The sequence below is a fragment of the Excalfactoria chinensis genome, chromosome 1, assembly GCF_039878825.1.
Source record: "Excalfactoria chinensis isolate bCotChi1 chromosome 1, bCotChi1.hap2, whole genome shotgun sequence".
Lineage (NCBI taxonomy): Eukaryota > Metazoa > Chordata > Aves > Galliformes > Phasianidae > Excalfactoria > Excalfactoria chinensis.
In genome coordinates this window covers 127,578,337-127,598,465 of record NC_092825.1, presented here as the reverse complement: position 1 = coordinate 127,598,465, position 20,129 = coordinate 127,578,337, and the positions used below count along the sequence as shown (strand labels likewise).

Here is a 20,129-nt window from a genome sequence, read left to right as displayed (position 1 = left end):
TTCTTTTGATGAAAGGATATTATAGGAGTATAAGGTATTAATTATTGTTATCAGCATCTAAGACATCTCTTGCTGAAGATTTAAATTGACTTCCCCTGGGAATGTAGGAAATAGGATTCAAAAGGATCTCCTGCATCAGGTTCAGTCCCCAGCTTTTGCTGTCATCCACACATCACATAATTGGTTTGATGAAGTGCTCAAGTTTCATGTTGGAACCAGATAAGTTTCTTCCCCCCATGCTTCTGTTGGAGGGCTGCGCTGGGGTTTCATTCCACTGCTTCCTCTGAATTTCCTGTTTAGGTTTATTCATGGACATCTTATAACCATTTGCTCTCATGTCAACATTGTCCTTTAAATAGCTCTTCTCCCTCCTTGTATATTTATAGACAGCAGTTATGTTCTCTCACAGCCTTTGTTGTGTTTGTGTGAATAAGTGAAACACTTCTATCTCCCTTATTAGCCTCCCTTCCTCATCCAAATACACCTTCTTTGTGCTTCTCCTGGATTATTATTATTATTATTTTTTTTTTTTTTGCACGGTGGGCCAAGGTTGTGCACTGTGTGCCTGTGCTTTGCCTAGAAATACAGCATTCAGTGAAACAAATAAAGCCCAGCTAATAATGCTGCCAGATATTTTTCTCTCATCACACTTTTCTTTTATCAGCACAACTTATGGTCACCCCTTCTTCAGTAAGTTCCTTACAGTTCTTCCAACTGATATCTGCTTTCACGGGTTTAAATAATACCCCTCCTCCCTGCAACTCACTGTAACATGATTTATGGATGCCCACTGACGTGAGATCTATTGTATTTCCTTTCTTTAAAAAACACACCATTATTTATGAAAGAAAGTTATCAGGGCAGTATGGCGTGATCTATTTTTGGAACAAAACTGACGTATTTGACTGCATCTCTCATTTCTTTCAAAATTCATTTTAAAATCTGTTGTGCAATGAGACAGTTTTATGAATCTGAATAAATGCTGCAACAGTCATGTATTTGGTACTATAATGGGTTAATTGCTGCAGTGCAGGAGGCTGATAGGGAGCCACAAGAAGGTGCATTCCTTAATGAGGAGCTGGTAAGGAGCCCTGGGGCATGGAATAGGGGCTAATATAAAGGAGAAAACAGTAGGATAGAAAGCTGAATAACCCCTATAAAGATACATTTACTCGTTACTTGTTTATGCTGCAATTACTGTCTTGCATGAACACCAGGCCTTGCAAAATAACCATCTAGACAAGACTGAGAAACACTCGAATAACTCCTTGAGATTAATGTGTGCATGTGGTATCTCTGTCCCAGAGTTAATTTTCAGCATTTTAAGGTTTCACTAGCTCTCCCTACTATGTTTCATGGAATAACTGTGAGCCATTAGTTCAACAGAAAACACAAGATAAAAAGTATGCAGAATACTATCCATTTAGTCTATACTTTTGATTTCTGGGGATGGTTCCAGGCTCCATTACTTTAAAAGTGCAGTTTTTCAAAGACATCAAGTTCTCTTGAACTGAAGAGAGTCCAGAACTATTGGAAAAATATATCTCCAAGACATGGTCCAGAACTGTTCCTCAGCAAATGTGGACTACGCAATGACAGTGGTCAAGTTTGTAACAAGTTCAAGTTTTTAAGTGAGACTGTGTTCAGTTACAATTTCAGATTGGTCGGTAATATATTAAATGTAACATTTGTCTTAGTATTTTGTGTTAAACCATGTTTTTTTTTTTTTTTTTTTGGGGGGGGGGGGGGGGGGAGGAGGAGAGGCAGAGATGGAGGGATGAGAACCCTGAAAGACACAAGGAAAAAATGACAAAGTAAAACCAATCTGAATTTGGCAAACTTCAACAAGTGTTTGGCTTGCTAGCCTGTCTAGAATGGTTCATCCATATCTTGCTATCACTATTACTTTATGCATTAATTAGATGCCATTCAATTCCAATTTAGTAGCCTTTTTATTAAGCACATGCTTTGTTTTTACAACTGGCACAAAAATAGTGGTCTTTGTAATGCACGTGTTCTCTGACACAATATTTGATCTTCACAAGTTATTTATTATTGGACAATCCTTTCCAGGATTGATTAATTGTAGTAATAAACTAATATTACTGTGAATGGAATTGGGAATAAAATCAGACTTAGTGGTATATATATGATCACCTAGATAAACCATAAAAGTAACTTCCAGGTCAAAGAATATGGTCCTCAAAAACCTATTTCTATGAAACAAAGGTAAATATGTGGTCTTTAAATAATTAAAAAGAAAAGAAAACAAAATAAAATAAAATAAACCAAACACCATGGAGAGTCCTGCTGAAAGATTAAACTACAATAAATAAAAGAGAGTTTACTTAAACACCAGCTCTATCATTTCTCATTCTCATTCTTATATGCTCTTTATATTCTGTTGAATCTTTTTTCCCTACCACTCTTTTCCTTTTGACCCCCCAACATTCTGCTTTCAGAACGAGAAGGACCCGAGAAGCATTGGTTGCAGCTAGTAGCATCCATTGTACATACAGTAAAAAAATGCCTGTTTTTATTTCCTGTTGTGGTGCTCTGTCGTGTGATCTTTCCCTTCTTTACCTTAGAAAATATGATATAGGATCAGATGACAGAACTCTCAGGTCTAATATTCAGTCTCTCTGAAAGTAACAGTGTATCAGGTCTCCTCCTGTTCTTTAACAGAGGCTGACCTAAAGCCTGAAGCACTGGGTTGGTTTCCCTCTTATAATATAGATAACTGCAAGTATTTTGTACTATCTCTATAATCACTTTACAGAGACCTTGGCCTCAGTGTCACACAAGGGCAATTATTGCCACAGGCTAATTACACACTGAGGCTGGGGAGGGGAAGTATTTTCTTTTCATGAGTTTCCACAGCTCAGCTTTTACTTTCAGGCAGCATTTCCTAACACTCATGTAATGATATGACAGGAAAGTTGCAAGTTCCTGATCCACTTCTGCTATTTATTTGAAAAAGAAATGCATATGGGTTGTATCACCTCCTATTTTGTTTCCTTCCTCTATTTTCAAATCCTCCCATTCACTGTCTGTATCTAGCATTTTTATTTTTGAGTGGCCTTGGCTTTGCACTAAGCATTGCACAAACATTTAAGAAAACAGCACTTTGCTCTAAGCTGATTAAAGCCAGAACATAGGCAGGTGAAGGAGCAAGAAAAAACACACTCACTGTAGAGCTGTTGACTGGAAACGTGGCATGCATGTGTGTGGATACGTGTCCTAGAGTGGGATGTCCCTCCAGAGAAGCAATACCAGTTTTGCGCCACTGCTGATGAAATCCCCCTGCACGGATGCCTGGAGTGTGTTGTAGTATGCCTCATCCTGTGATTTGAGCTGAAGAGCCTGTGGGTGGCAGGGAGATGACAGGGAGTCAGCAGAGCTTCAAGGTTGGCCACCACAGTGGATTGAGAATCTCTCATAGCCCAGAGGCAGGATGCCACTTAAACCCCAGAGGCAGCAAGCCTGGGGCAAGACACCCCCTTACTTGGGGAAGGAAGTCCTAAGGAAGAAGAGGGAGAGAGCTTCCATGGGCAAAGTCCTGGGGGAGGAAGAGGCAGAAGAACAGCACTGTGCGGTTTACCGTCTGTATGGGAAGTGTGGGAGGGGAGGATCTGGTAGTAAATAGAAACAGATGGGCAAGTTCACAGGAGAAGAGGTGGAAGAAGAAAAAAAGGCTTTCTTTAGGAGGGTGGTGGGAATGAAGGCTGGGAGGCTCAGAGAAGGTGAAATGCCCTCCTACTTGAGATGAAAGTCTTGTCCCTAACACTAAAATCCCCAAAAAATAAAAATAAAAAATGGGCATGCTATCAGCCCCTTGAAGAACTTACTTGGCAATGAGGTAGGAAACAAAACAAAACAAAACACTCATGCTCATTTTCCCACTAAATTGATAGTAGATACATTAATGTATGTATGAGTGGGATGTGCATATCTTATTTCAGTGTTTTGATGGTACTTTTCACTGTGTTCTTGCCAGACTCAGCCACATTCTGCCACAGCCTCAAAAAACCAAGCAACACTAAGTTGACAGCAAATGGGGAAAGGTCTGAATGCAGTAGCCTCAGGAATAACAAGCTACATGAGAATGAAGTTTAGGAAATTCCAAGTGAACCGTCTACAGAAAATAGTGACAACAACATCTCTGAATATTATTGAATGAAAAATCAATTCCCACAGAGACATTTAACATAAAAAATCACTACTTCACAAATCTTGTCAAATTATTCTTAAAGTTTAATTCAGCACTTCTGTGAAAGTGATTCAATTGGTACATAAGAATATGGATATATTCTTGCTATGCTGTTGAATCTCTGTGTATGGACAGGTTTTATTTTGGCACATAATCTCTTCTATAGATTTTTCTTTCTTTTTTTTTTTTTTTTTATTATTATTTTTTTTTCCTTTTACTATAATCAGTCATCTTTACCACATGGTAGGACCCGAAGAGGGACTTGAACAAAATTAATAAAGAAAATACTGAAATAAAAGTCTATATAATTAATTTTGGTCACCGTGGCATGTTGAAAAGATTCTGCAGATTAACTAAAAAAGCCTACTGTTTCTGCCCATCTGCAGTTGCTATAGAACAGATACTACTGATGCAGAGCAGACTCCCAGTGACTGAATCATCTGTTCTTCAAAACTGCAAGTCTACTACAAGCTGATAGCTTATCTCGCGGGGTCTCCCAATGTCTGTATGAATAAGAAAAGGGAAAAAAAGATTTAGTAGGGATAATGTTCAAACAAGAAAGTAACATACAAATATTAATTTAAGTTCCATCCCATCAAGAAACCTATGCAACCTCTAATTCTCAGGGTGATATCTTCCATAGAATCATAGAATACAATTACAGAATCATTGAGTTGGAAAGGGCCCCTTAGAGGTCATCTAGTCCAACTTTAATAACAGGGTCACCTGCTGCTTGATCAGGTGTTCAGAGCCCTGTCCAGCCTGATCTTGAATATCTCAAAGTGCACCCACCATCTCTCTGGTCAACCTGTGCTGGTGACTCACCACCCTTATTGTGACAGACTTCTTCTATATATCCAATCTAAATATCCCCTCTTTTAGTGTGAAACCATTTCACCCTTGGGAGTTGTAAGACATCATGAAAACATTTCAGCATTGTCTTTAACAGTATGTGAATGAAAGTATTCTATTGTAGAATATACCCAAGAAATAACCCATGTGCTATATTTCCATTTCCATTTAGCAAATAATTTGTTGCCCAGATAAAATTGCTACCGTGGAGATTCCAAAAGCTTATATTGGGGATGATATAGTAATTTGAGAGATGTATTTTGAACATCATCTAAGGGAACTCACTGGAATTCTGAAACATAAATATACCTGCATGAAAATCAGGGTAAATAGGGCATTGTATTTAAAAACACAGAACAAAAATTATAAAACTTTTTGTAAATATAGACACTTTTACCCAGGATGCAGGGGACTAATCAAGTTTCTTGTGATGAAAATTTCCTTTTTATTATCATTATTGTCTATTATTTGCATTGTGATATACCTTCAGGCCCTGAACTAGAAGCCAGGTTCCATTATAATGGATATTGAGCATGTAATGAAAAGACAGCCTCCCCCTCTGAAGTGTTCTTGAGCTAAATTTATGACTATATTGCAGTTAGAAGACAGAAGTGACTGCATGCAGCATGGAGTTGCTGGAGTCAGTTTTAAGTTAGGCAGCTTAGTAACCTAGCCTCAGGAACAGGGGCTCGGCAAGGGCTAATTACCCTTCCTTCTTGGCAGATTTTGCAAAGGCAACATGGAAAAAAAGTAAAAAGCGAATCTGGAGGGGAAGAATAAAGACTAAAGAGCAGGAAAAGCTGGCACTGTTATCAGATTTTGCATGTAAACAAATGGCTCAGGAGCACGCAAGGGGTAGAGGGAAGGGGAGGTTAGAAGTAAATATAGATTTTGCAGTTACACCCTGTCTAATGGCAAAATCCCTGCTGGATGGGAGCTGTGCAAATTAGCTTGCCATCTTTGCTGTACACAGGATGCTCCTGGTGGAGGAACATGCAGCTAGCATCCCTCGATGCCACTAGGGATTAATTGAGCATAATGTCTTTTGGAAAGTAACAGCATTTTCTTGGAAGGCAACAAGGGAAAACTGATAGTTTTGCTGTGTTACTGAGTTTCATAATGAAATGTTGCCATACGGTGAATCCTTGTTGCCTCATTACTCTTAAACCTTTATTAAAAAAAGCTTTTTAAATGTATTACTTAATTGTTTAATTTGGGGATCTTATCGCACAGGTCCATTCTAGATACATGTTTGAAATCTCCAGGATGAGACAGCATCATAGACAAAAGTTGGGAATACAAAAATTAAGGTTGAATGGGCCATTTCCCCTCCTGTCCAACAAACAGTTTGAGATACAGTCTAATTATAGCGTCCATTACCTTTTACATGTTTTGACATTTACAAATCCTCAAATAAAGTGCTTAACCTGGAAAACTGCTATGTTCATAACTGTAAAGCCTTAACATTCGTATTATTCCACAATTTTAAGTTCTTTGATATTCAAATATCAGGTGATGTTGGAACAAAACTTAGGAAATTCTTAAGGTAAAATCTTTCATAGTTAGGAAAAATTGTGCAGCAAGATGGCTAAAAAAAAGGGAATTCTCAACTCAGAAGGAGTGGAAAATCATTTTCAAATGGCAATAAGTGGCTTATTTAACAATTGGTAGTTTTAAAGTTAAGTATAAACAGACAATATTATTAAAGTGTTCAACCTTTTGTATTAGGCTTCAGAAAAAGAAAAAAAAAGTTTCCAGGAGTTTTAATTGTGCTTGATTTCCTTCTGAATTCAGTTATGAAGATTTTGACTTATATAGCTTTCACTGAACTGGACACCACCAAGCTGTAACATACTACATGGTGAAAATATCCACAGGTAACAGGAACAAAACTAATAGTGCAACAGGCAGGATAATTCTGGGTTAACACATCAGGTGAAATCTCAGTGCCACTGACATGCAGAACTCCTTTGTTGCATTTTGTGAGCCTGGAAGTTCTTATGGGAATACTGCAGTGTATGCAGGTGTCTGGGAAACAACAATCTTTCTGTACCAGGTAAGGCTCAGCTGTATATTCTGTATCTCCTTCACTATGGATAGACACCATCACCAGCTTTAAAATATATTCCTTTAGCATTTGTTCTCAGGCTATTTCTGTAACTCAATGCAAAGTAGGAAAACTATTGGGCTGTAGTCCCTAAGTACTAAGTGAGGCAAAGGGGCAAGAGAGAAAGGGAAACAAAGAGAAGGCAGCTTTTCTAAAAAGGGAAATCTGATATATATATATATATAACCATTTTTTTTTTTCCTGCTTCCCAGTAAATCTAAACATTTTCTTCATACTTCATTCCTCATACAAATTTACCTTTCTTGAAGTTCTGTTACAAATAGCATAGATTTTTATAGGCTACCACAACCAATTCTAGTTAATAGCATAGTGTTATGTATAAAAACTTTCTACGTCAACCAAAATGTTAATGTAGTTAGTCTACAAAGTTGGAGATATCAACCTGATCTGGAACAAAAGATTTCCTTGCAAAGGTTACATAATTACAACAAGTAATTAATACCTTGGTCTCACATATCATTTTATATAGGTATCCTCAGTGAACAAAATTACATAGTTATTTTCTAGGGATTTTCAGATACCTTAATTCTAAGCTTTCATTCTTCTTTACTATCAGCATTACTGTAGTTTCTAGAATTCCCATTCATGGATGCTGCTGTGACAGATGGGGTGGAAAACACATAGAAAAATACAAAATCTCACTCTGCAAAACCTTGAAAGAAACACAGAAATTCACTTTCCATAAGCTTGAGAGCACAAATTAGGAGCAACAGTTGAAGAGATGGATAATTAAGGGCATATCAGAATCCGGCAATACAGGTCGATACAGTAACCAGTGTGAATAAGGGACTAAAGAGTAATCATAAATTGCATTATATGTACTAAGTGACTGTTCAAAGTAAACAAATATGGTTTCAGTAATTAATTGATATTCAAATAGAAAATAAATAGCAAGCAACTGAGCATTAAAAGGCTCTAATTCCATTAAGAGTTTGGGTGATCCCATAACTGAGAGCTCAGCTTTGCATATACAGCCATCCTGATGGACACTGGCACCCTTACTGAACCTTATGGAAATCACCTGGAATCTGTCCAGGCATCCCCCATGGTGGCCTGTGTGAGTGAAGTGGGTTTGTGTTGTTGTTGTTGTTGCTGTTGTTTTGTGTTATTAGAACTGCACAATGGAAATACAGCTTTTAGTACCTGTACATTTTCCTCTTATTTACATGTAGTATCAACTCCACTCCACTACCTACTACACGTGCCTCCTTTGACTCTGATCTTTCTGTGCCTCAGGCTCTTAAAAGCTTCCCAACAGTAAGCTCATATCTCCCAAGCCTTGATGGTTCAGACAAAGAGTCTATTACGACTCTTCTCTCTTCTGTGTTTGGTGGACTCGCTATTTTATATGAAGTCATACCTAAACTACAGCGCTTTTTCACAGGGGTTGGATGTTGAACAGAGCATCCCATAAATTATGCAGTATCTCTTTTTGGAAACTTGAAGAGAAGAGCTGTGTGAAACATTTATAAGGAAACCTTGTATCATAGAAAACCTGCATTGTATGAGATTTCAGGCAACCCTGAGATTTGTGAACATCTCTGAGAAGTCTGCACATCAGTATGCAAGGTTTGGGCAAAATATCCACACTGTGTAAGAAGGTTCTTCCTTGCCCAGCAAGCTCTAGGAAACTTCAGTCCCCAGTGGACCTCTCTCAAGCAACAGTGCAAGTAAGTTGCTCTACTTGTCTCTCTGTTGAGAGTAGGTTTCAAACATACCAGCTACCATGCTGGTTTCTTGCAGAAGGATAGAAATGGAAATCTTGACATTATTTCATGCTTCCTGACTTTCGGCATCAGAGTTACATGATGTAGTGAGATTGACTTTCTTCTGAAGTGATCTGAAGAAGCAGCCATTAGCAACACAAAAGGAGACCAATCTCCTGAATAAGTGTGTGGTTAAATTTGGAAAGCTTTAATGCTTTGTACTTCGTGCATGTTTCTGACTTCCTGCTGGTGGAAACAGTGATAAGCAAATTGTGACCCTCTGTTCCTCACATAAGTGACACGAAATGTTAAAATACTAGGTGATGGGTATCAGAGAGTGGGAGAAAGCTCCAAGTTCATTAACTGGCTGTCACGGATTACCTAGATTTACCTGTATCCGTGACAGGGCAGCCGCCCCGTAGGGCCTCCCCTCCCTCCCCTCCCGGGGCCCCAGAAAGGAAGGGAAAATAAAACAGTGGCAGCAATCTAAGGAGGAAAACTTATTTTACTAAATATGATATTGGAATACACTGATTGAGGCTAATAAATCGAACAAAACAGAGAGAGAGAGAGTCCCCGAAAACCGAGAGGCCTACTGTGAAGTCTAGGCGACACGGCAGGAATGCTTCTCACTCCCTGAGAGTCCGAGAGAGAGAGAGAGTTCCAGCCTGAGAGTGAGATTATATATGTCCTCCTCCCGTGACTTATCTCTGCCGCGGCATCCTCTGGGATATGTAGTTCTTCTCCGAGAGCTGAGCACCTGGGATGCTACTATTCTATGGAACTGGAGTATGGATGATCTATACTGCACATGATGTTATGATGTGGAATATTGACAGCAGCACCACAAAACTATGACATTCCACCCCTTATTCTACATTATTACATCATGGTTAATATATATACATATATACACGTATATAAAACTATGATAGCTAACTAGTACATTTAAATGTAACATAATTGAATGTATAATTATAATAACTAAAACACACTACACATGCAAATATATACATAGATACATAGAATTATTGACTGCACTCCCCCAGCATCAAATTCCCTTGTGGTACACATTGAACATTCCCATCCTTCTGCATTATCCACCAAGTGCACCCAGGTCCCTGGGCAAAAACAGTTCCACGAACAGGTTTTCCTTTTCCGGAGGCTGGAAGGACCCAAACAGCTTTTCCCAACATGTTCTTTACATGTACAACAGGTACCTTATCTCCTTCTATAGTGTGTAGGGGGCTAGATTGGCTAGGACCATCACGATTGACAGATCCTCTTGTATTGACCAACCAAGTGGCTTCTGCTAGATGCTTTTCCCAGTGCTTAAATGTTCCACCACCCATTGCTTTCAACATAGTTTTCAACAACCCATTATATCGTTCAATTTTACCAGAAGCTGGTGCATGGTAGGGAATATGATAAATCCATTCAATGCCATGATCTTTGGCCCAAGTATTTATAAGGGAATTTTTGAAATGTGTCCCATTATCAGATTCAATTCTTTCTGGGGTGCCATGCCGCCACAGGACTTGTTTCTCAAGACCCAATATGGTGTTTCGGGCGGTAGCATGGGGTACTGCGTATGTTTCAAGCCACCCAGTAGTTGCCTCCACCATGGTGAGCACATAGCATTTACCACTGCGAGATCGTGGCAAGGTGATATAATCAACCTGCCACGCTTCCCCATATTTGTACTTTTGCCATCGCCCTTCCTCCCAGAGAGGTTTCATCCTCTTGGCTTGTTTAATTATGGCACATGTTTCACAGTCATGAATAACCTGTGCAATAGCGCCCATAGTTAAGTCCACCCCTCGGTCTCTGGCCCACTTATATGTTGCATCTCTTCCTTGATGGCCTGAGGTCTCATGGGCCCATCGAGCCAGAAATAGTTCACCTTTATTTTGCCAGTCCAAGTCGATTTGAGCCACCTCAATTCTGGCAGCTTTATCTACCTGATGGTTGTTTTGTTGTTCTTCAGTAGCCCGACTCTTGGGCACGTGTGCATCCACGTGACGCACCTTTACAACCATACGTTTTGTTCGGGCAGCAATGTCTTTCCAAAGTTCAGCAGCCCAAACAGGTTTACCCCTCCGCTGCCAGTTCTTCTGTTCCCACTGCTGTAACCACCCCCATAAGGCATTTGCCACCATCCATGAGTCAGTATAAAGATAAAGCATTGGCCACTTCTCCCGTTCAGCAACATCTAAGGCCAGCTGGACAGCTTTTACCTCTGCAAACTGACTTGATTCTCCCTTACCTTCAGTGGCCTCCGCAACCTGTCGTGTGGGGCTCCACACAGCAGCCTTCCATTTGCGATGCTTTCCTACAATACGACATGATCCATCAGTGAACAGGGCATATTTCTTTTCATTTTCTGGTAGCTCGTTGTATGGTGGGGCTTCTTTAGCACGTGACACCTCTTCTGTTGGTGATGTTCCAAACTTTTTACCTTCAGGCCAGTCCATGATCACCTCTAAAATTCCTGGACGATTGAGGCTCCCCATCCGCGCTCGTTGTGTAATCAGCGTAATCCACTTGCTCCAGGTGACATCGGTAGCATGATGGGTGGAGGGAACCTGTCCTTTGAACATCCAGTTCAGCACTGGTAGCCGAGGTGCCAGGAGGAGCTGCGTTTCAGTACCAACTACTTCGGAAGCAGCCCGAACCCCCTCATATGCGGCTAAGATCTCCTTCTCAGTTGGAGTGTAGCACTCTTCAGACCCCTTATATGCTCGACTCCAAAATCCCAGGGGTCGGCCTCGGGTCTCTCCTGAGGCCCTTTGCCACAAACTCCAAGTGGGACCTTTCTCTCCAGCAGCAGTGTAGAGGATGTTCTTTACATCCTGTCCCGTTCGTACTGGCCCCAAGGCCACGGCACGGGCTATCTCTTGTTTTATTTGCTCAAAAGCCTGCTGCTGCTCAGGGCCCCATGCAAATTCATTCTTCTTCCGCGTTACATGATAAAGGGGGCTTACAATGAGGCTGTAGTTTGGAATGTGCATCCTCCAAAAGCCCACTACACCCAGGAAGGACTGTGTCTCTTTCTTGTTAGTTGGTGGAGACATGGCAGTGATTTTGTCAATCACATCTGTTGGGATGTGACGATGTCCATCCTGCCACTTTATACCTAGAAACTGAATTTCTTGGGCAGGCCCTTTTACTTTGCTTTGCTTAATAGCAAAACCAGCTTGTAGCAGAATTTGGATAATCTTCTCTCCTTTTGTGAAAACTTCCTCTGCTGTATCACCCCACACAACAATGTCATCAATGTACTGCAGGTGCTCAGGAGCACCACCCTGTTCCAATACAGTTTGGACCAACCCATGGCAAATGGTTGGGCTGTGTTTCCACCCCTGGGGCAAACGGTTCCAGGTATACTGAATGCCCCTCCAGGTGAAGGCAAACTGTGGCCTACATTCTGCGGCCAGAGGGATGGAGAAGAAAGCATTAGCAATATCAATGGTGGCATACCATTTGGCTGCTTTTGACTCCAGCTCATACTGGAGTTCCAACATGTCCGGCACAGCGGCACTCAGTGGGGGTGTTACCTCATTCAGGCCACGGTAGTCTACTGTTAGCCTCCATTCTCCACTGGCTTTACGCACTGGCCATATAGGGCTATTAAAAGGTGAGTGAGTTTTACTGATCACTCCCTGATTTTCCAGCTGGCGAATCAAATCATGAATGGGGAGCAAGGAATCCCTGTTGGTGCGGTACTGCCGCCTGTGCACTGTCTTTGTAGCAATCGGTACTTGCTGCTCTTTTACTCGTAGCAGCCCCACAACAGACGGGTCCTTTGACAGGCCAGGCAAAACAGACAGCTGCTTAATGTTGTCTACAGCAGCTATTCCAAAGGCCCATCGATACCCCTTAGGATCCTTGAAATGTCCCCTTTTGAGATAATCAATACCCAGTATACATGGAGCCCCTGGGCCAGTCACAATAGGATGCTTTTGCCAGTCTTTACCAGTGAGGCTTATTTCAGCCTCTAATACAGTCAATTCTTGAGAGCCCCCAGTCACTCCAGAAATATGGATTGATTCTGTCCCTTCATGACTGGAGGGCATTAGAGTGCACTGTGCACCGGTATCCACCAGTGCCTTATATTCCTGTGGTTCTGATGTGCCAGGCCATCGAATCCACACAGTCCAATAAACTCTATTATCCCTCTCCCTCCCCTGACTGAGGGCAGGGCCCCTCTATTGGTTACCTGTGATGACTGGAGCAACGGTGCTGGTGGTTGGGATGTTTTGTAGTTCTCTCACCCGTGCTCGTAGTACAGAAGTAGGCTGGTCGTGCCACTTCCTCATGTCTTCTCCGCGGTCACGTAGGTAGCGCCACATGGAAACACGTGGTGGAATTGTACTGTTGTTCCTTGCTCGAACTGGAAAACGTGTGCGTCTAATAGCTGAGACTTTTGATGATACAGGGCAGGAGTAGGACTGGAATACTTTGATCAGATCCTTCACTAAACCTGGTGGCTCATACGGGAATTGACCTTCGTCAGTCGTTTCTGATACTACCACGGGATCATTACGATTCGTTGATGGAAACAGTTTCTTGCACATTTCATCTAGTCGGTCTTCTACCCGTGAGATGGCAGAAACTGCAGCACGCAGTGGGGGGAGCTGCTGTTCGATGTTTTGAAGTGTGATAATCAGTTCAACAACTTGAGGCCTTCTCTGTTGGTCCTCGTATCCTCCAAAAGTTGTTACCAGTGACTGTGCGTATCTCTCTGGTGCTGTACTTGTGAGTTTCTGCCACATGTCAGGACCGGTCCTCACTTTCTCAGGATCACGTTCGTTTGGACCAGGGTTGTACAACATTTCCATCATGGCCATTTCCCTCAGGTACTGAATACCTTTCTGGATGGTATCCCACCTAATAATTTTAGGCTTCAAAGCATCCTTGTAGGGGTACCTTTCTCTCACGGCTTCTAACAGTCGCTCCCAGAGAGTGGCATCTCCATCCGAACTTCTGCTAATTCCTCTGTCGACACCTGGGTCTTGGGCAATACTTCCTAGTTGGCGAGCTTCGTTACCATCTAGGGACAAGCTGTTGGCCCCACTGTCCCAGCAGCGAAGCAACCAGGCAAGGACACCTTCATTTTGACGCCGTGTAAACTCCTTTCTTGAGCCTTGGATTTCAGTCAGCTTCAGAGGTCGACGATAAGTAATTTCCTCCTCATCATCAGTCTCTTCTTCATGCCTCTTGGTTTTTCTTTTTGCCTTTTTCGGTGCCGATCCAGACGAGGGGCCTGGTTCTTCTGCTGCCTCCTCTGCTTCCCCTTCTCTTCGTTCTAGACGCGTGGACACCCGTTTCCATTTCTTGCCTTCCACAGGGGCAACTGACATTGTTACTGGTGCCTCCTGTGACTGATCAGAGTTGACTTGGGATTTTCCTTTTTTGGCTTGAATCTCAGATCGGAAACTCTCTCTCTCCAGAATAGTATTATACAGAGCACGGTATGCATAAGCCAAACCCCAAATAATGTTTACCTCCTTAGATTTCTGACCCAAGTACTCACTTAATTTCTCAGGGTCCCTCAGGTGTTCAAGAGTGAAATCCCACGACACTGCGGGTCCCCACGCTTCTAAGATTTTTCCTAAACCTTTCCATATTCCCTGCCAGTCAGCATTCTCTGGTTTTGGAGGAGACTTCCGTATAGAACGAATGCATAGGATTACATTCATTGATATTGATAACATGAACAGGAGTATGAGCACTAACTCGGCTATTGAAAAATGTGCGGCAATCTGAGAGTACAGCCTGTACACTGGATTGAGAATCTTGGTGTCTGTAAAATTGTCTATTCCATCTGGGAAGCACGTGCTTGAAAAATTGACCATTCCATCTGGGATGTAAGTGCCAACATTCAAATTATACCATATCACATATAAATACCAGGCAGGTGTCTCCATCAGTGCCCTTATTAGGTTATATATATACATAATTCCACAACAAAAAATCATGGGATGGACAAATGGCCAATATGTTGAGAAGATCATAATTGCTTTGAATCCCTTAAACAGAGCAGCTGGAATGGAGAGTAGATTCATAGCTGGTAGTGGCTAGCAGACACTGTGAAAGTCAGAGCCAGCTAGCTGTGCTCTTAGAGAGCAAGAGAATCTCTTTGTTTTCTTTACGAAAGCAAGATAGCAATGCTCAGAGTGTACAGCTACTCCTGAATGTTGACAGTTCGCCTGGAATTTCAAGGTCAAGCTCCCAGGCGCAGAAACGTAAACTTTAGATAGCTCCTTAAAGGAGAAAAAACTCGTAGCTCTGTAAAAGCCAAAAGGAAAAAGCAGAAAAACAGCAGCTCCTGCCCACTTTTGCCCAAATTATGCCCACTTTTGCTGGCAATCTGCCCGCATCCTCCACCAATAATCTGTCACGGATTACCTAGATTTACCTGTATCCGTGACAGGGCAGCCGCCCCGTAGGGCCTCCCCTCCCTCCCCTCCCGGGGCCCCAGAAAGGAAGGGAAAATAAAACAGTGGCAGCAATCTAAGGAGGAAAACTTATTTTACTAAATATGATATTGGAATACACTGATTGAGGCTAATAAATCGAACAAAACAGAGAGAGAGAGAGTCCCCGAAAACCGAGAGGCCTACTGTGAAGTCTAGGCGACACGGCAGGAATGCTTCTCACTCCCTGAGAGTCCGAGAGAGAGAGAGAGTTCCAGCCTGAGAGTGAGATTATATATGTCCTCCTCCCGTGACTTATCTCTGCCGCGGCATCCTCTGGGATATGTAGTTCTTCTCCGAGAGCTGAGCACCTGGGATGCTACTATTCTATGGAACTGGAGTATGGATGATCTATACTGCACATGATGTTATGATGTGGAATATTGACAGCAGCACCACAAAACTATGACACTGGCATGTCCATGATAGCTGTGTCTGGAGGCCATCATTGGGTCTGGTAACTCGGTGTGCAGTGCAACGAACAAACATGGAAGTAAACTGCAGCCTGTTCAAAGAATCTGCAGTGCAAATAGAGAAGAAAAGTGAGAAGAACAGAGAAATGCCGAACAGTATGCTACTTCTGAAATCTGCTTCAATCATGTAGTCCCATATTCACTTAGTGAATCCCAAGGGGAAAAAGAGGAGCAAACACAACACATAAACAAAAACAAAAACAAAAAAACAAAACCACAACAGAAAAACAGCCACAAACCCTCAGCAAATATCTTCCATGCAACTTTCCAATTTTTTTTTTTTTGTTCTTCTTTTTTTCCTGCAACTGACAAGCAGCAAGCCCTTCATATGAGAGGATACTGACTACCTCACCTAGGTTTTTAAGCTTTTAGTTACCAGAGAGCCTGGTAAAATCTGTTATTCTGGCATCAGTGTTGCTGCTGATTACCATTTAACAGATAGTAAAGAAGCCCAAATTGTCAGTAATAATTGTGAAAGACTTAGTGAATGAGGAGTAGGAAGCAGGCAGAGAGATACAGTAAGGAAACATACAAACTATAAATTGCCTAATTTTATTGTTTGACATATTCCTTTTCATGCAAAAGTGGGATATTATATAAAATGGACCAAAATGAGATACCCAAATTGACTTTATCTTGGATAGATTTTTAGGTGCACAGGAATTAATAGTATAGTAGTCAAAATAAAACATCTTAAAAGAAGAAATATGAATTAAAAGGCTTTTAGCTTTTGAGAAAGGAATCCCATTGTAATTAGATCATGAACTAAGGCCTTTCACTGCTGCAAATTCACACTGTGCACTATTTAAGTGCCACCTCTTGATTCTCCTACTGCAGCTTCTAATAGCAAACCCTGTTCTGCTTTTCTTTGTGCAAACCCAATCACATCACATCAAATTATACAACTAATTAACACAAACTCCTTAAAAAATTGCATATTATTTTGGCAAGCCAAATTAACGTCAGTCCCCTGAAACCATGTTTAGTAATTCCCACTGACTATAGTAACGCCTACTACTGAGAGAAGGGCTAATCAACTACAGGCTCTCCTGCTGATGAGCTGAACCAAGTAACCAGATGTTTCTGCCTTCTAGGCTAATGAAAATGTCATGCATGTTTTTCTCTCAACCTAGATGAAGAACTAATTCCACCACGGCCATGATCTAGGTAGCTCTTGCTTGGCGCTGCATCCACAGCTTCTGCTGGTGAATCCCGAGCAGGTAAAGGTACTCTGCCTTGAACCTGCTAACACAGAACCCTGAGACAGCCTACTCATAGGGCTTCCTTGTACAGGATATGGAGAACAGAGATAAAGCTGATGAACATTACTATGTCACTGCAGAAATAAATAATTCCATCATATTGTACCACATATAAAAGCTGGGTAAAGTATGGCTTTTTGTGTATTGGTAAGAAGTCCCACCGGCATTAAATTACTTAATGAGATGTCTATTGCAATTAAAAGAGGCATAACATTTGTATTAACATTTTAAAGCTTGCTTATTTCAGGAGTGTCAGTTTACATGAGTTTAAATAGGCAATAATGAACATGATGAAGTATTCCATATTAAAACTGAGTACTGTGTAACTGTCTAGTAAAATCTTAATATTAAACTATACTGTAGAACTTACAGGGCAAGATGAAAGCTTCGTATTTAGATATATCCCATCCTGAATCTCAAATAATGGACTTATGATTAAATATGAATACAAATGAAAAAAATGCATTTGTGTGTGATCTCACAAAATACATCTACATGATATATTTACTTAAAAAGCTCGCAGCATACTTTGATGGATGATACAGTCATTTTCAGAAACACTAAGCCATAATTTAAAGACACTGTGTAATTATTTAACAGCAATATTTTCTGTCTTCAGCTGACTTGTACCTCTCATGCTAGATGCTTGTGATAGATTAATAAACAGTTTATCAGTAAGTGCTACTATACCAACAGCTTATCTAGTGCAGAAAAAGGATGCGCGGTACATTTAAAACTGTACTTATGGAGGATGGTAGTTAGATCCATCTATGCAGCTTTGGTTTGAGAAGTGCAATGAATGTGTTAATTTCAGTCCCTCTCCCCCCCTCTTTTGCCCCCCCAGCAGCAAGGTACATTCTTTATTTTGTTTTTCAATCAATCTGCAGTAGTATATATAGACTGTAAGCAGAAGTCAGAAGTTAGTCTTTTTATATTTTAGATTTCTTTAACTTGCTCATTGCTGTATTAACATCTGTTCTGAAACTCCCACCATCACAGCAAGGAGGCATCAATTAACATCAGTTTGGAAGTGACAGATATTCAGTCAGGGAGGAATAAAACTCTATAGCAATTTTTGCCAGCAAAACCTCATCATGTATGCAAAGATGCAGTCTACTGGTAGCACCAGTTCAATATTCGAGGAGATGGATCACTGAAAGAATGAGGTTTGCCTCTCATGAAAGGAGACATGCACAAGACCTTAATTCTAAATTCAAAGATAAGGCCACTGAACTGAGAGTGACCTGGCTCTGGTCCCAGACAGTTGTGTTTCACTGGATACAGTTTCAATAGCAGAAAATTCTTGCAGCGTGAGAGGCAGTTCGGTCTCTCAGAGAGCTGGGTTCACGTATTATTGAAAAAAATATTGGGATATTGAAATTTACCCAGAATATCATGGCTTGCTAGAGTAGACTGTGGACTATCTGACACCTGGCTGTCCTGAATTACTTAAGGCACAAGGTTGTAGTTACTGAAACAGTCTAGGTTTCTGGCAGGGTTTCAGAACTGGCTCTTAGAACAGTGGGGTTGAAAAATCCACTGTTTGATCATCAAAAAGGTACGGTGTTTTGCAAAGATCAATGTCCAAGAAGTGAGAGAATAGCCTTGGGCCATCTTGGCAACTGTGCAGGTCTTCCATCAGCTTCCTTTGCTTTCCCATGTTATGACTTTACAAAATAGGATAGCCTTGACAAATTAATGGGAAATGAAAGGTGGAAAACTAATCTAAACATTGTAATTATATTGCCTTCCCAGGCAAACAAGAAATGCATTTTTAAAATACAAAGAAAGCTGGGGTGGGGGTTGGTGAAAAAGAAAGGTGTGGAACCAGGCAGAGGTTTTGGAAGAAAAAGTGAATATTTCAGTTGGAAATTAAAGATTTGAAGTGAATAGCAATTTTCAGCGAAAGCTTTTCTTTTTCAAAAAGAAGACAGGCAGCTTTATTTTCAGCGAGAAAAAAGTTATTTTAAAAAGTTTTTTTTTTTTTTTTTTTTTTTTTTGAACCTTCCCACCAATATTCCATTACATTTTCTTGCCATGTGGCAGATGGCAGCAGAGAGGCAGTCTGACACAATAACACGTGACATAGAAGTGTGGAAGAAGTGAAGGTTTATCAATGAATTCTTCCATGAGGAAAAAATGGCACTGCTGAATTGAAAAAAAAATTGACACTTGCTGAATACTTATGGAGACCGAACAGTGGATGTGAGCACAATGAGGATGTGAGTAGTGCAATTCAGCAGTGGTGATGGTGATGTGAAAGACAAGGCAGGTTCTGGATGGCAGTGTATAGCTGTCAGACCATGAAATGATATGTCTCAGTCAGCTCATCTGCACAAATTGGATAATGGTTGTAACAATGTTGAAAGATAGCATTTTGTAGCTGAGAATTTGCTCTATCAACAGGTGTTATTTTGTTCTTTGTATTTGTTGCAGTTTCCATAAATAAATAGAAGGCATTACTTTCAGAGTGGCCCATGCATATATACAGACACATACAGAGAAACAGGAACATTCTAATATCATCAGACAGTTTTGGTAACATGGAAAATTAAATACATATTTGGAGAGGATATAATTGAATATTCTTCATTGTCTAGCGGATTTTAGAAAATGAAGATTTTTCTTCCTTACAATTTTTTTTCCTATTCACTTGTTTGTGTCAGAAAGAAAGAGGAACTTTGAATGGTTAAAACTAAAAGTGAAAATGCTGGACAAAGGATCGCAATGAAAATGACAGATTACGTGAAGGTACCTTTGATACACGTTCTTTTTAATTAGCCAAGTGTCTTTGTAGGCTTGGTCTACAATTTGAAGAACTGGTCTACAGTTCTTGATTTTCAGCTTATGTAAACTCAGAGAAGGAATGAAAAGTTTGGTACTAAACACTTCAGTCCATGAGAATCATGTTTAACGTGGCATAGTTGTGTTCTGAATAAAATCTTCCACTATTAGTCTGTAATAGCTATATTTACTTGTTCATGCAAAACTTCTGGGTAAAGTCTGGAGAAAAAATGCA

General features: G+C 40.8%; 1 protein-coding gene across 4 annotated transcripts in view; it reads right to left on the bottom strand.

The window, feature by feature from the left end:
• Nucleotides 1-9,349: 9,349 nt before the first annotated feature.
• LOC140262845 (uncharacterized) overlaps nt 9,350-20,129 on the bottom strand; it is an 82,905-nt gene continuing 72,125 nt past the window's right edge. For all 4 annotated transcript variants that reach the window (XM_072357486.1, XM_072357460.1, XM_072357468.1 and 1 more), the window contains one exon: nt 9,350-15,893. In XM_072357486.1, coding sequence (XP_072213587.1) covers nt 9,925-12,972 — 3,048 coding nt within the window. In that variant the 5' untranslated portion in view covers nt 12,973-15,893 and the 3' untranslated portion in view covers nt 9,350-9,924. The remainder of the gene's footprint in view (nt 15,894-20,129) is intronic.